The sequence below is a fragment of the Bombina bombina genome, chromosome 8, assembly GCF_027579735.1.
Source record: "Bombina bombina isolate aBomBom1 chromosome 8, aBomBom1.pri, whole genome shotgun sequence".
Lineage (NCBI taxonomy): Eukaryota > Metazoa > Chordata > Amphibia > Anura > Bombinatoridae > Bombina > Bombina bombina.
The window spans coordinates 204,731,668-204,745,498 of NC_069506.1; the positions used below are offsets into that span (position 1 = coordinate 204,731,668).

Below are 13,831 nucleotides of genomic sequence, written 5' to 3' on the forward strand. Positions count from 1 at the left end.
TAAATTGTGAAACACAATGCGCTAAACACATATTTTACATTCATATGTTAAATAGTAAAAATTTACTATTTATTATTAAATATGAATTTCTATATATATCTGACACTGTTCATGTAAAATACATATCTATACATATATACCTATAGAAATAGATATACCGGTATAGGTATACACACACACACACACATATATATATATATATATATATATATATATATATATATATATATATATATATATAAATAAATATGTATTTATTATAAAAAGGACATTTTCCTGTAAATGTAAAATGTTGGATAATTACATCTGTGCACACATCTATACATATATATATATATACACACACATATACATATTTAAAAATGTATATATATATGTATGTATCTCTATGCTAAAGCTCTTTGGATGTCTTTTTTTTCAATACCTGAGACCTTATAACTTTTTAATGCAGTATTTTTATTGAATATTTTTATTAGATAGTGTTATTATGAGTGTAACTGTATAGTTATATGTATTTTTGATGTGTTTTTTGCCATTTGTTTGTCGTGCGTATAAGTTAACCAGAGCTCTGAAGTTGAGCTAACTTGACGCGCATTAAATTTAATTGCGCTCAAGCAAACACATTTACTTTCAACTCATACTACACATGCTACTTGCGACCTGCGCAAAGAGCCACATAATACCCCTTATCACTTGGGCAGAACAATTACTGTAGCCCTAAATGAGTAGGTCATACTGCATTGTGCAAATGGCGTTGGCGCTGTGCATGGTCTGTAAGCGCTAGTAAATTTACAAGGTATCACCAGCACTTAATTGAAGTTACAGACAGGTGAGTGCACAGCACATAATTAATTCTCATCTGGACTTGATGTGTGCAGTGGAGATTGGAAAGGGGACATGGAATTTAAAATAGATTTCTGTATTTTTTTTTGTTCATAAAACACAAAATCATACTGCATGTATTCATGGAATAGTGGACTTCATTTATTTACAGTATTTTAATCTACTATTATGCCCCTTTAAACTATGAAATACCATCCAACTTGTAGCATCATTTTAGAACTCGCAAATAAAATACATTCTCCTGGAACAGTCATTATCCCACCATTTTCCATCATCAGATGAGACTGAAACACAGTTTTCTACTGTTCCACCATTTGGCTGTGTAACCAAATGGTCTTTGTACCAGTTGAAGAAAGAAACACGGTGTCCATTTTCATATAGGTAGAGCCCATCAGAACGTAGATCATTAATTCCAATCCAGACTGGCCAATTGAAAGGGAAAAATGCGTCATGAATGTATTGTGCTACAGCAGCATACTCCTGCTGATCTATTGGCATAGCCAGATTACCACCACGGCTGTGGCAAAGGTGTTGTGCTGTGGCATAATTTTCAAAATGTTGGAAAATTAGATAGCACTTTCTAAAGAGCCGTTTTCCCTTTAAACATCCTAAAAAGTAAAATAAATAAATAAATAGGAGTTTCCTCTGGAGAAAACATAATTATCTGATAATTTGTTGAAAAAATCACAACATATTATATATAATGAAAACATTTTAAGGATCTTAGAAAACAAAACATTCTAGGGCAAGATGTAGATGCCATTGTTATTTGGCTGCAGAATAATATCATTTTTTAGAAGAGATAATTCTACAGTTGTGAGTGTACATTTTATCCTAATTAATTAAAACAAGAAATTAGCTTAAAAACAACATCCAAGCATGTTTGTGTCTTGGCAAACGTACCTTCAATCTGTCCAATCTGTTTTTGGTTCCTTAGATTCATTTCAGAGACTGTAGCTATGGAGTCTTCTGCATCACTGAGTTTAGTGCGCATCTTGGAAAGGGTTTGAGACATCTGGGTCATTTTGATGTCCATTCCATAAAACTGAACGTTGAGGCGATGGATTGCAGATTCTATAGCACTTAACCTAGACACTGGACAGAAAAAGAATCAATATTTTGTAACTTAAGTCTTAAATTGTAAAAGTAATATCTTTTAATACAAAAAGGTGAACTGTATTTAAAGGAACAGTCTAGTCATAATTAAACTTTCGTGATTCAGATAGGACATTCAATTTTAAAAAACTTTCCAATTTTTTTGTAATCATAAAATGTATTTTGTTCTCTTGGTATTCTTTGTTGAAAGCTAAACCTAGATAGGCTCTAAGCCTTTGAAGAAAACCTCTTATTTCATTTGGACAGTTTGGACAGTTTTTTTTACAGATATACATCGCTAGTTCATGTGTGTCATATAGATAACACAATCCTGTGGATTTACCTATGAGTCAGCACTGAAATGCTGAAATGCAAGTCTGTCAAAAGAAGTGAAATAAGAAGGCAGTGTGCAGAGGCTTAGATGCAAGGTAATCACAGAGCTAACAAGTATATTAATATAACCGTGTTGGTTATGAAAAACTGGTGAATGGGTAATAAAGAGATTATCTTTTTAAACAATAAAAAATCTGGAGCAGACTATCCCTATGGCGCCTATCTATCAAGCTCCAAATGGAGCTTGAGGGCCCGTGTTTCTGGCAAAAAAATGGCAAAAAACACCCCCTTTCTAACTTTGACTCACAAAATCTGTTACACATCTACAACCACCAAAAAACATGCTAAATAGTTTCTAAATTTTGTCCTGAGTTTAGAAATACCCAAATGTTTCCATGTTCTTTGCTTTTTTAGCAAGTTATAGGGCAATAAGTACAAGTAGCACTTTTCTATTTCTAAACCATTTTTGTTTTTCAAAATTAGTGATAGTTACATTGTAATACTGATATCTGTCAGGAATCCCTGAATATCCCTTGACATGTATATATATTTTTTTAGTAGACAACTCAAAGTATTGATCTAGGCCCATTTTGGTATATTTCATGCCACCATTTCACTGCCAAATGAGATCAAATAAAAAAAAATCGTTAACTTTTTCACAAGCTTTAGGTTTTTCACTGAAATTATTTACAAACAGCTTGTGCAATTATGGCACAAATGGTTGTAAATGCTTTTCTGGGATCCCCTTTGTTCAGAAATAGCAGACATTTATGGCTTTGGCATTACTTTTTGGTAATTAGAAGGCCGCTAAATGCCGCTGCGCACCACACCACACCACACTTGTATTATGCCCAGCAGTGAAGGGGTTAATTAGGTAGCTTGTAGGGAGCTTCTAGGGTTATTTTTAGCTTTAGTGTAGTATAGTAGACAACCCAAAGTATTGATCTAGGCTCATTTTGGTATATTTCATGCCACCATTTCCAAATGGTTACATTTTTCACAAACTTTCGGCTAGATTACGAGTTGTGCGTTAAGTTAAAAAAGCAGCGTTAAGAGGTCCTAACGCTGCTTTTTTACGTCCGCTGGTATTATGAGTCTTGAAGGTTTAGGGTCACCGCGCACTTCTTTGGCCTTACCGCAAAACCACTTACGTAAACTTTGTAAATTCTTTTTTCTATGGGACTTCCATAGCGCCGGTATTACGAGTCTGTCCTGGGAGGCCAAAAAGTGAGCAGTACACCCTATCCTGTCAAGATCCCTAATGCATTTAAAAGTCAGTAGTTATGAGTTTTATGGTACAACGCCGTAACATAAAACCCATAACTTAAGTGCTAAAAACTACACTAACACCCATAAAAATGATTGTAAATGCTTCTCTTGGATCCCCTTTGTTCAAAAATAACAGACATATGGCTTTGGCATTGCTTTTTGGTAATTAAAAGTCCGCTAAATGCTGCTGTGCACCACACTTGCATTATGCCCAGCAGTGAAGGGGTTAATTAGGTATCTTGTAGGGTTAATTTTAGCTTTAGTGTAGAGATCAGTCTCCTACCTGACACATCCCACCCCCTGATCCTTCCCTGACCCCTCTAAAACAGCTCTCTTCCCTCCCCTACCTCACAATTGTCACCGCCATCTGAAATACTGGCAGAAAGTATGCCAGTACTAAAATAAAAGGCTTTTTTTAAATATATATATATATATATATATATATATATATATATATATATATATATATATATATATATACAGTGTTTGATCCCCCCTTATCCCCTAACCTCCCTGATCCCCCCAAACAGCTATAACCCTCCCCCCTCTAACTATTGGCCACCATCTTGGGAACTGGCAGTTTGTTCAAAATGTTGCCTTTTTTTTTTATAAATACTTAATTTTTCTGTAGTGTAGATGCCCACCCTCAATACCCTACCCCCTTCCCCTCCCAGATCCCTTTCATAACAGTTATTTCTCCCTCTCTCTCTCCCTCCGGCCCCATTACTTACATTACACCTAAAAAATGTAGCGCGCTCCCCGCCCCCTCGCAAGCGCACGCCCCCAGCGCCCATGTGCATGCTCCCAACATCTGCCGCACAGGAACAGGAACTGCTTCAGTGATGGGCCGCTCACTTGCCTCTCTTGTATTCCTAATGATCAGCACCATCGCTGGCTGATGCAGAGAGGGTCACTCTGCCTCAGTGGGCTTACAAAGGATATTGCACGATGCCTCAATATTGAGGCATCGCTGCAATACCCTGAAAGCGTCTGGAAGTGATCAGGATCGCTTCCACCACTTGAAACCCCAAAGGACGTGCCAGGAACGTCCTTGGTCATTAACTGACACTTTTTGTAGGACGTGCCAGGAACGTCCTTGGTCATTAACTGACACTTTTTGTAGGACGTGCCAGGCACGTCCTTGGTCATTAACTGACTATTTTTGTAGGACAAGCCTGGCATGTCCTTGGTCATTAACGGGTTAAAGGGGCAGTATACAACAATTTTCATTTAACTGCATGTAATAGACACTACTATAAAGAATAATATGCACAGATACTGATATAAAAACCCAGTGTAAAACCTTTTAAAACTTACTTAGAAGCTCCCAATTTAACATTGTTAATGAGATAAGCCTGGGACACCCACTGAAAGGGGCTGATTGCAGAAACTCCCCTCCCCTGCATATGAAAAGATCCATTATACAAACAGAAGCAGTCTAAAGTCTGTATACATTAGCATACATCTAAAACTGTGGGGCTTGGTTAGGAGTCTGAAAATCACCACAATGTTATTTAAAAATAAGCAGAACTATTTTTTTTATTTTTTTTTTTACAAAAACACACCCAGGTGGGCTTTATAAATGAATAATCTACAAAACATTTATACAAAGAAACATCTAGTGTATAATGTCCCTTTAAGTATGAATTTAATTTGTCAGCCACTTCTCCTAGCTATTAGTGGTAAAGTAACAACCTTTGATTCCCCCCCTTTTACGGCATCATTCCCCTCATGCTCAAATTTTGTTTAATTTGAAGTATGTATTGTATAAGGTTAAATGTATTCCCTTTTGCTAATGGTATGGGGGCCTTCCTGCAAGTATCTTGTAGGCTTGATTTTCAGTGTCTGGGGAGGACTGTGAAGAGGAAACACAATGTGACATGAGCCACTGAGGCCCATTTATCAAGCTCCGAACGGAGCTTGAGGGTCCGTGTTTCTGGCTAGCCTACAGGCTCTCCAGAAACAGCAGTTATGAAGCAGCGGTCTAAAGATCACTGCTCCATAACCCTGTCCGTCTGCTCTGAGCAGGCGGAAATAGATTGCCACAATTCAACCCAATTGAGTATGATCGGGTTGATTGACGCCTCCCTGCTGGCGGCCGCGAATCTGTAGGGGGCAGCGTTGCATGAGCAGCTCACAAGAGCTGCTGGTGCAATGCTGAATACGGAGAGCGTATTGCTCTCTGCATTCAGCGAGGTCTGTCGGACCTGATCCGCGCTGTCGGATCAGGTCCTATACACCTTTGATAAATCGGCCTCAGAGTGCCAAGGCATGTTTGGAATAAGTTGTTATAATGAGATATGGACTTCTGAGGCAAAAAAAGTGAATCAATATATTTGTAATAGTATTATTTCTAATGCTCTCTTTAAATTTAATATTTTAATTATGCAATATTCGAGCTAGAAAATTTTGAATCAACATATTTGTATCTATTATGTATCAATTTACTAAATTCCCTACTACATTTTTTAAATCGAATGTTACACTCAAAATTTCGAATGTGGATATTCGATTTAATTATGAACATTCGAAAACAAAAGCAACATTCGAAAACTGGAAATAACATTTGATTCCCGAATTTTAATGTATTTTCGTTCTTATAAACATTTGATTGTTGAAAACGAATGTCCACAGGATTTAACAGATTAGCACGACTGAAACCCTTGCATAAAGGGTAGTGTGTTAAAGTTGCACTAAACACAACATACATTTTAAATTACTGTTACACTCATATAAACACTGTCTGATTAAAATTATTCATATAAATAATTAAAAAAGTTATAAGAGAGAGAGAGAGAGAGAGATTTATGCACACATGTACAAATGTGTGTACATATGTATTTATGTGTTTTATTGTATATATATATATATGTATGTATATATATATATGATATGGGATGGCAAGAAAGGGAGCCTCAGGATTATAATCCTGAACTAAAGACACTCAGGCCCATTTATCAAAGGGCTTGCGGACCTGATCCGACACTGCGGATCAGGTCCGCAAGAACTCGCTAAATGCGGAGAGCAATACGCTCTCCGCATTTAACATTGCACCAGCAGCTCACAAGAGCTGCTGGTGCAACGCCGCCCCCTGCTGACTCGCGGCCAATCAGGGCCAGCAGGGAGGTGTCTCGCGGCCAGCAGGGAGGTGTCAATCAACCCGATCGTATTCGATCGGGTTGATTTCCGGCGATTCCTCTCCGCCTGCTCAGAGCAGGCGGACAGGGTTATGGAGCAGCGGTCTTTAGACCGCTGCTTCATAAGTTGTGTTTCTGGCGAGTCTGAAGACTCGCCAGAAACACGGCCCTTCAAGCTCCATACGGAGCTTGATAAATGTGCCTGAGGGAATTCAGCACTGTGCAGACCCTTAAAAAATGTGATATGGGATGGCAAGAAAGGGAGCCTCAGGATTATAATCCTGAACTAAAGACAGGGAATTCAGCACTCTTTTAAATAAAAGGAAATAAGCTTGAATCATTCAGTTTAGTCCAAGTTGCAATTTTTATTTGTGGGATAGTATCCTCCCACACCAAGAAAGCACATAAAAGCTGGAAAAACAATAGTTGAAAATCTTCAATAGATAATTATATCCATGTTCGATTACAAGAAACCTTGCGAACAAGAAAAATAGAAACAATAAATTAACCTGACCGGTCAGGGGTACATGCAGTTGTCACTTGAGACACAGTCAAAATAATAGTAGTGTTACTCACAAAAGACCGTATTCTTGGTCAAGGCCTAATGAACCCCGCTACCTGCGCAGCCTTGAAAACACAGAAATGAGGCTAAATCTTTAGCAGGTAAATATCAGAGTTGTAGAAGGCCTGAGCAGATTACCAGTATTTCATAAAATGCAGGGTTAAATACATATCGGATACAGGCTCTGATGTATGTACAGTGTATCTGACGTATACCTAAGAGGACCACCCCAGTCAAACTACACCCAGCTGCACACAGCACCCCTGTTAGGGGGCGTAATGCTGGGCAGGTTTTCAAAAAGGATCTAAGTAGACTGTTAGCGCATCCCCGAGATATGTACAACTTAGGACACGAGTGTAAATTAGTGCACAACAGAATATTACTTGATAAGGTAATAGATACGACAGTGTCTCATGCCCATCTATAGATTACTAGGCAAAGTAGTGTGGATCATGCAGAGTGTATGCTGTAGCAAAAGCTGGTATTCTAGCAAGTTCATCATGCAAGCATAATTATCAGCAAAGCCAATAGCATCGCGTATTCAGTGCAGCCACAGTTAGTATCCCAGTATCAAGAGTAGTAAGCATGTGTTAGTAGGCAAGCACACAAGTAATACAGGTATCATTACTTATTCAAGTAGTATCAAAAGTTAGACCAAGTATATCGGTCTGTTGTTTTGAATATGGTTGCTCAGCTGCTTTTATCATATAACAACCCTTGGCGGGGGAACAGCAATCAGAAAGTACTGCCCAGTATGATAGCTGGCAGCGCCAGTTTTGCCGTTATAGAGGCAGCGTTTATACGACCTGTTCGTGCACTATTCGTAGATGGTATCGTTGATGGTATCCTTCCTAAGCTTGGCTTCTTACAGCAACAGGTATAACAGCTCAAGCAGATTCTGTATGCAGGAGCGGAACGGATCCTTCATTCATGAATCCAATCGACAGTGGCAAACACATGCATCACATGACCGACCGGCTTAACCAATGCCGACGCGCGTTTCACCCGCTCGTCTTCACTTCAGACCGGGCTTCGTCAGGGCGGAATTCAGATTACATCATTACGTCCTAATTTATAGGAATCATTGCAGTGCCTCTGCTGGTGGGTGAGATTATAGCATGTCATAACCAAGCAACCGTTTAAACAAAGAGATTTTTAGATTGCCTGTACCAGTAGATACATTTTTAATGCCAAGAAGAGTATATTAAAAAAATTAGGAAATTTGTAATTTTACAAATAGGAAACTTTATCCAATAATATTAATAATGTGTCTAACAAAATTGTATATATATATATATATATATATATATATATACATATGTATTATTTTAAGAAAATTATATACAGACATATGTATAGATAATTCATAAGGTTTCTATTAAAAAAGAGGAGATTTTTGATAAATATAGTCTTTATTTGTTCATGCAAACAAAAATACCATGGATTTTGTTCAAGGAAGCAAGCCATATCCAGCTTGTCATACAGACCATAGGGAAGCTGGGTCTCAAGAATTGAGATCCACCTGCATTCCTTGCAGAGAAGGACCTTATCATTGCCCCCCCCCCTCTGCCATTCATGGTGCCCCTGTCAATGCCTACAAACCTTAGAGAATCAGGATCACAGGCATGAGTCTGTTAAAAATGTTTTGCCACATTGCTTTTAGGGTTTTTGTTCTTTATGTCATCGCGATGTTCAGTGATGCGGTCTTTTATGGCCCTTCTAGTTTTCCCCACATAGAAAAGGGGGCAACTGCAGGCTAGTAAATAAATAACACCTTCCGTGTTACAATTTACAAAATATTTGAGTTTGTAGATTTTTCCTTTGTTAGTACTAAACTCTTTGGTTTTTAGCATGTATCTACATGCTACACATTTCCCACAAGGAAAGTTGCCTGCTGATCTATGTTTAGTCAGCCAGTCCGTTTGTTTGGGTTGGGACACATATTGACTCCTTACGAGTTTGTCTTTGAGATTGGGTGCCCTCCTAGCAGTTATGTTCGGAAACTCACCCACTTCCTGAGAAACACTTGCATCACTAGTAAGCACTTGCCGATTTTTTGCAAGAATGTTCCTCAGGGTATGCCAGTGGCAGTTGTAATCAGTAATAAGTCTTATTTTAGGGTCTTTCTTCTTTTCTTGGGGCTAAAGGAGTTTATCTCTATCTTCATGTAATGCATGATAGAATGCCCATTTTACAACTCTTTTTGAATAGCCTCTATCTATGAATCGTTTTTCCATATCAAGAGCATGTTTTATATATTTTTACTTAGTTGAGCAATTTCTGCGCAACCTAAGGAATTGCCCCTTGGGAATTCCCTGTTTCAAATGATTAGGGTGATGGCTTGATGCCTGCAAGAGACTATTGTGAGTAACACTACTATTATTTTGACTGTATCTCAAGTGACAACTGCATGTACCCCTGACCGGTCAGGTTAATTTATTGTTTCTATTTTTCTTGTTCGCAAGGTTTCTTGCAATCGAACATGGATATAATTATCTATTGAAGATTTTCAACTATTGTTTTTCCAGCTTGTATGTGCTTTCTTGGTGTGGGAGGATACTATCCCACAAATAAAAATTGCAACTTGGACTAAACTGAATGATTCAAGCTTATTTCCTTTTATTTAAAAGAGTGCTAAATTCCCTGTCTTTAGTTCAGGATTATAATCCTGAGGCTCCCTTTCTTTCCATCCCATATCACATTTTTTAAGGGTCTGCACCACTACGTCTTTAACATTAACTGAGGCTATTGCGCCTGTATGATAAACTTCAAAAATAAATTTTTAAATTGACAATAAGCTCCTGCTTGCAATTGCGTCCCCACCGTAATGTTCTTGATTATTATTAGGTCAAACCTTATGCACTTGGGCCTAGGCCCATTCATAGGTCTCCATGTTGGGTGACCCCGTGGCATTTATTTATAAAGAAGCAAGTTTTGGCTGTGGGATTAGTGTGTCTGCCTTACTCTGTGGAGGCTCATCACAAGCTGGAAATTGTTTATTTATCATGGCATTTACACTTTCTGATGCAAATTGGGAGGCTGAGCTTACAGCCTCCTTGTCTATGTCTAATCTTGAAGAGAGTCAGGATACAAGCAATGCACCAGTTAATATATATGGTGCATTTAAGAATTATAAAAAATTACTTGTAAAACAAGTAAAGTTGAGGGCGGAAACTTCTAGCTTGGAAAACTACATTAAAATGAAAATCATACCAAGGGGTTTACGCCTGAGATTGGATCCAGGCACTAATCTAAGACAGGATGAAGGGGGAGATGAATTCTTGGAAGACTGGAATATCAGCCTTTCAGAATGCTCCATAACCTTGATGAACAAAATGGTCAATCGCAATAAGGAAAGATTAGAAAAAAACATTACCCAAGCTGAAGACTCCCTTAAAGTAGTAAACACATTCAAATCTAATCCCAACTTTACTAAATTAAATGAAGAAATTAAAGAACAATTAGCAAGGTTACAAAATTAAATAAAACTTAGAAAGGGAATGAAGTTCTCTAGAGACAATGAGGACTATAAGAACAACAAAGTCTATACCTATCAATCCATAAGAGGAACATATGACTCCGGCATGGATGGTTCTGATGCCGAAGTAGAACAAAATAAGACAAATCTTTTTTAGAGGAAGGAGGAGAGGTGGTAGGAAGAGGAGGAGGGGGAGTAAATACAAACTCTGGAGAGAGACGGTACCCCTCCAGACAACGCCACCAACAGAGCCACGACCAGACCCAAGGTGGCTACAGTCAGAACAGACCCGACGGTTTCGGGGGCGCAGGGGCTTTTCAAACAAGGAAATGATGATCTGCAGGTAATCAACTTGTCTTCCTTTAAATTAAATACCACACACATAGCGGTCCTCAAAAGAGGGCTCTCATTTTGTCCTATGAATAACTTGGACAAATTTAATTTTTTGAAGGAGCTACACTTATTTGCAAGATGGATTGTGCTGTCTCAAATAATGAAAAACAAGAGTAGACATCTAATTGATGACGTCTCATTAACACAAGGAGACAGGCAAGCCTGTGCAGATCTCCAAAACCTCCTGGCTGACTCAGAAGGAAGCAACTATACCCCCTCACAAATAGAAAATCCAGGAACATGTGAAACTGTTCCTTCTAACTTTAAAGCGAAATCTAAATATATGCCACAACTGTCGATGGTACCTGCCGTTAATATCTTCGTGAGGCAGGTAGAAAGAGAAATAGCCAATCTTTCTCTTTTTGGCCTGGTGGATGACAACCTGAGTGGGTTAGAAAGAAAAGCACTTAATGATCTGATAAACACCTAGGGCGTGGTCATTAAGGCAGCAGATAAAGGAGGTAACCTTGTCCTATGGGATGAGAAAATGTACGTCCTTGAGGTCAAAAGACAGCTACTTGATAGAAGCCAATACCAATGCCTCTCCTTTAATCCAACCTCCTCTCTCCAAATATCTCTATTTAACCTTCTAAAAGAAGCAAAAGAGAATAAAATAATTACTACCTCTGAATTTAAATACCTCTATCCAGAACATCCTGTCATGCCAGTGTTCTATTGTATCCCTAAGATACATAAAAATCTGGTCAATCCACCTGGCCGGCCAATAATTGCTGGCATTGGCAGTCTTACTGAGAATCTTGGGAACTACATAGATCACTTTTTGAGACCATTTCTCGAGACCATGCCCTCTTTCATCCTTGATACGTCGGACTTCCTTAGGAAAACGGACAGCTCAGGAAGCATTTTTGGTATGCCTAGATGTTGAAGGACTTTATTCATGTCCAAAAACACACTGATTTTGTGGTGAACCTACTTACATTCATTCTCACAAACAATGTTCGATAACAAGATCTACAAGCAACTGTGAGGCACGGCTATGGGCGCAACATGCGCCCCAACTTATGCGTGCCTACATCTTGGCAGTTGGGAGATGGATGAAGTGTTCCAGAATCCCTTCTTTGAGAAATACGTCCAAATATGGTTGAGGTATGTGGACAATGTCTTCCTGGTGTGGGATTAATTAATTTGTTGGCACTCTAAATTAAAACAAAAGGAACATTTCTCTAACCCTGCAATACAGTGAAGAAGAGATCTCCTTCCTAGATGTCAAAGTAAGGATTGAAAGAGGGACTATAGTGACTGAAAACTATTGCAAGGATACAGCAACAAATAGTCTCTTGCAGGCATCAAGCCATCACCCTAATCATTTGAAACAGGGAATTCCCAAGGGGCAATTCCTTAGGTTGCGCAGAAATTGCTCAACTAAGGAAAAATATATAAAACATGCTCTTGATATGGAAATACGATTCATAGATAGAGGCTATTCAAAAAGAGTTGTAAAAAGGGCATTCTATCATGCATTACATGAAGATAAAGTTAAACTCCTTTCGCCCCAAGAAAAGAAGAAAGACCCTAAAATAAGACTTATTACTGATTACAACTGCCACTGGCATACCCTGAGGAACATTCTTGCAAAAAATTCGCAAGTGCTTACTAGTGATGCAAGTGTTTCTCAGGAAGTGGGTGAGTTTCCGAACATAACTGCTAGGAGGGCACCCAATCTCAAAGACAAACTCGTAAGGAGTCAATATGTGTCCCAACCCAAACAAACGGACTGGCTGACTAAACATAGATCAGCAGGCAACTTTCCTTGTGGGAAATGTGTAGCATGTAGATACATGCTAAAAACCAAAGAGTTTAGTACTAACACAGGAAAAATCTACAAACTCAAATATTTTGTAAATTGTAACACGGAAGGTGTTATTTATTTACTAGCCTACAGTTGCCCCCTTTTCTATGTGGGGAAAACTTGAAGGGCCATAAAAGACTGCATCACTGAACATCGCGATGACATAAAGAACAAAAACCCTAAAAGCAATGTGGCAAAACATTTTTAACAGACTCATGCCTGTGATCCTGATTCTCTAAGGTTTGTAGGCATTGACAGGGGCATCATGAATGGCAGAGGGGGGGACAATGATAAGGTCCTTCTCTGCAAGGAATGCAGGTGGATCTCAATTCTTGAGACCCAGCTTCCCTATGGTCTGAATGACAAGCTGGATATGGCTTGCTTCCTTGAACAAAATCCATGGTATTTTTGTTTGCATGAACAAATAAAGACTATATTTATCAAAAATCTCCTCTTTTTTAATAGAAACCTTATGAATTATCTATACATATGTCTGTATATAATTTTCTTAAAATAATACATATGTATATATATATATATATATATATATACAATTTTGTTAGACACTTCTTATTATTATTGGATAAAGTTTCCTATTTGTAAAATTACAAATTTCCTAGTTTTTTAAATATACTCTTCTTGGCGTTAAAAATGTATCTACTGGTACAGTTTTTTTATTTTGTATCCAAGTATGTTCCAGGCAATCTAAAAATGTCTTTGTTTAAACGGTTGCTTGGTTATGACATGCTATAATCTCACCCACCAGCAGAGGCGCTGCAATGAATGCTATAAATTAGGACGTAATGATGTAATCTGAATTCCGCCCTGACGAAGCCTGGTCTGAAATGAAGACGAGCGGGTGAAACGCGCTTCGGCATTGGTTAAGCCGGCCGGTCATGTGATGCATGTGT

The 13,831-nt window shown here is 38.3% G+C and overlaps 1 protein-coding gene across 1 annotated transcript in view; it reads right to left on the reverse strand.

Moving 5' to 3' along the window:
* Positions 1-962: 962 nt before the first annotated feature.
* Positions 963-13,831, reverse strand: part of CLEC11A (C-type lectin domain containing 11A) — a 38,808-nt gene continuing 25,939 nt past the window's right edge. Inside the window, exons 3-4 of the mRNA XM_053689971.1 lie at positions 1,747-1,938; positions 963-1,451 (exon numbers count right to left, since the gene is read on the reverse strand). Coding sequence (XP_053545946.1) covers positions 1,057-1,451; positions 1,747-1,938 — 587 coding nt within the window. The 3' untranslated portion in view covers positions 963-1,056. The remainder of the gene's footprint in view (positions 1,452-1,746; positions 1,939-13,831) is intronic.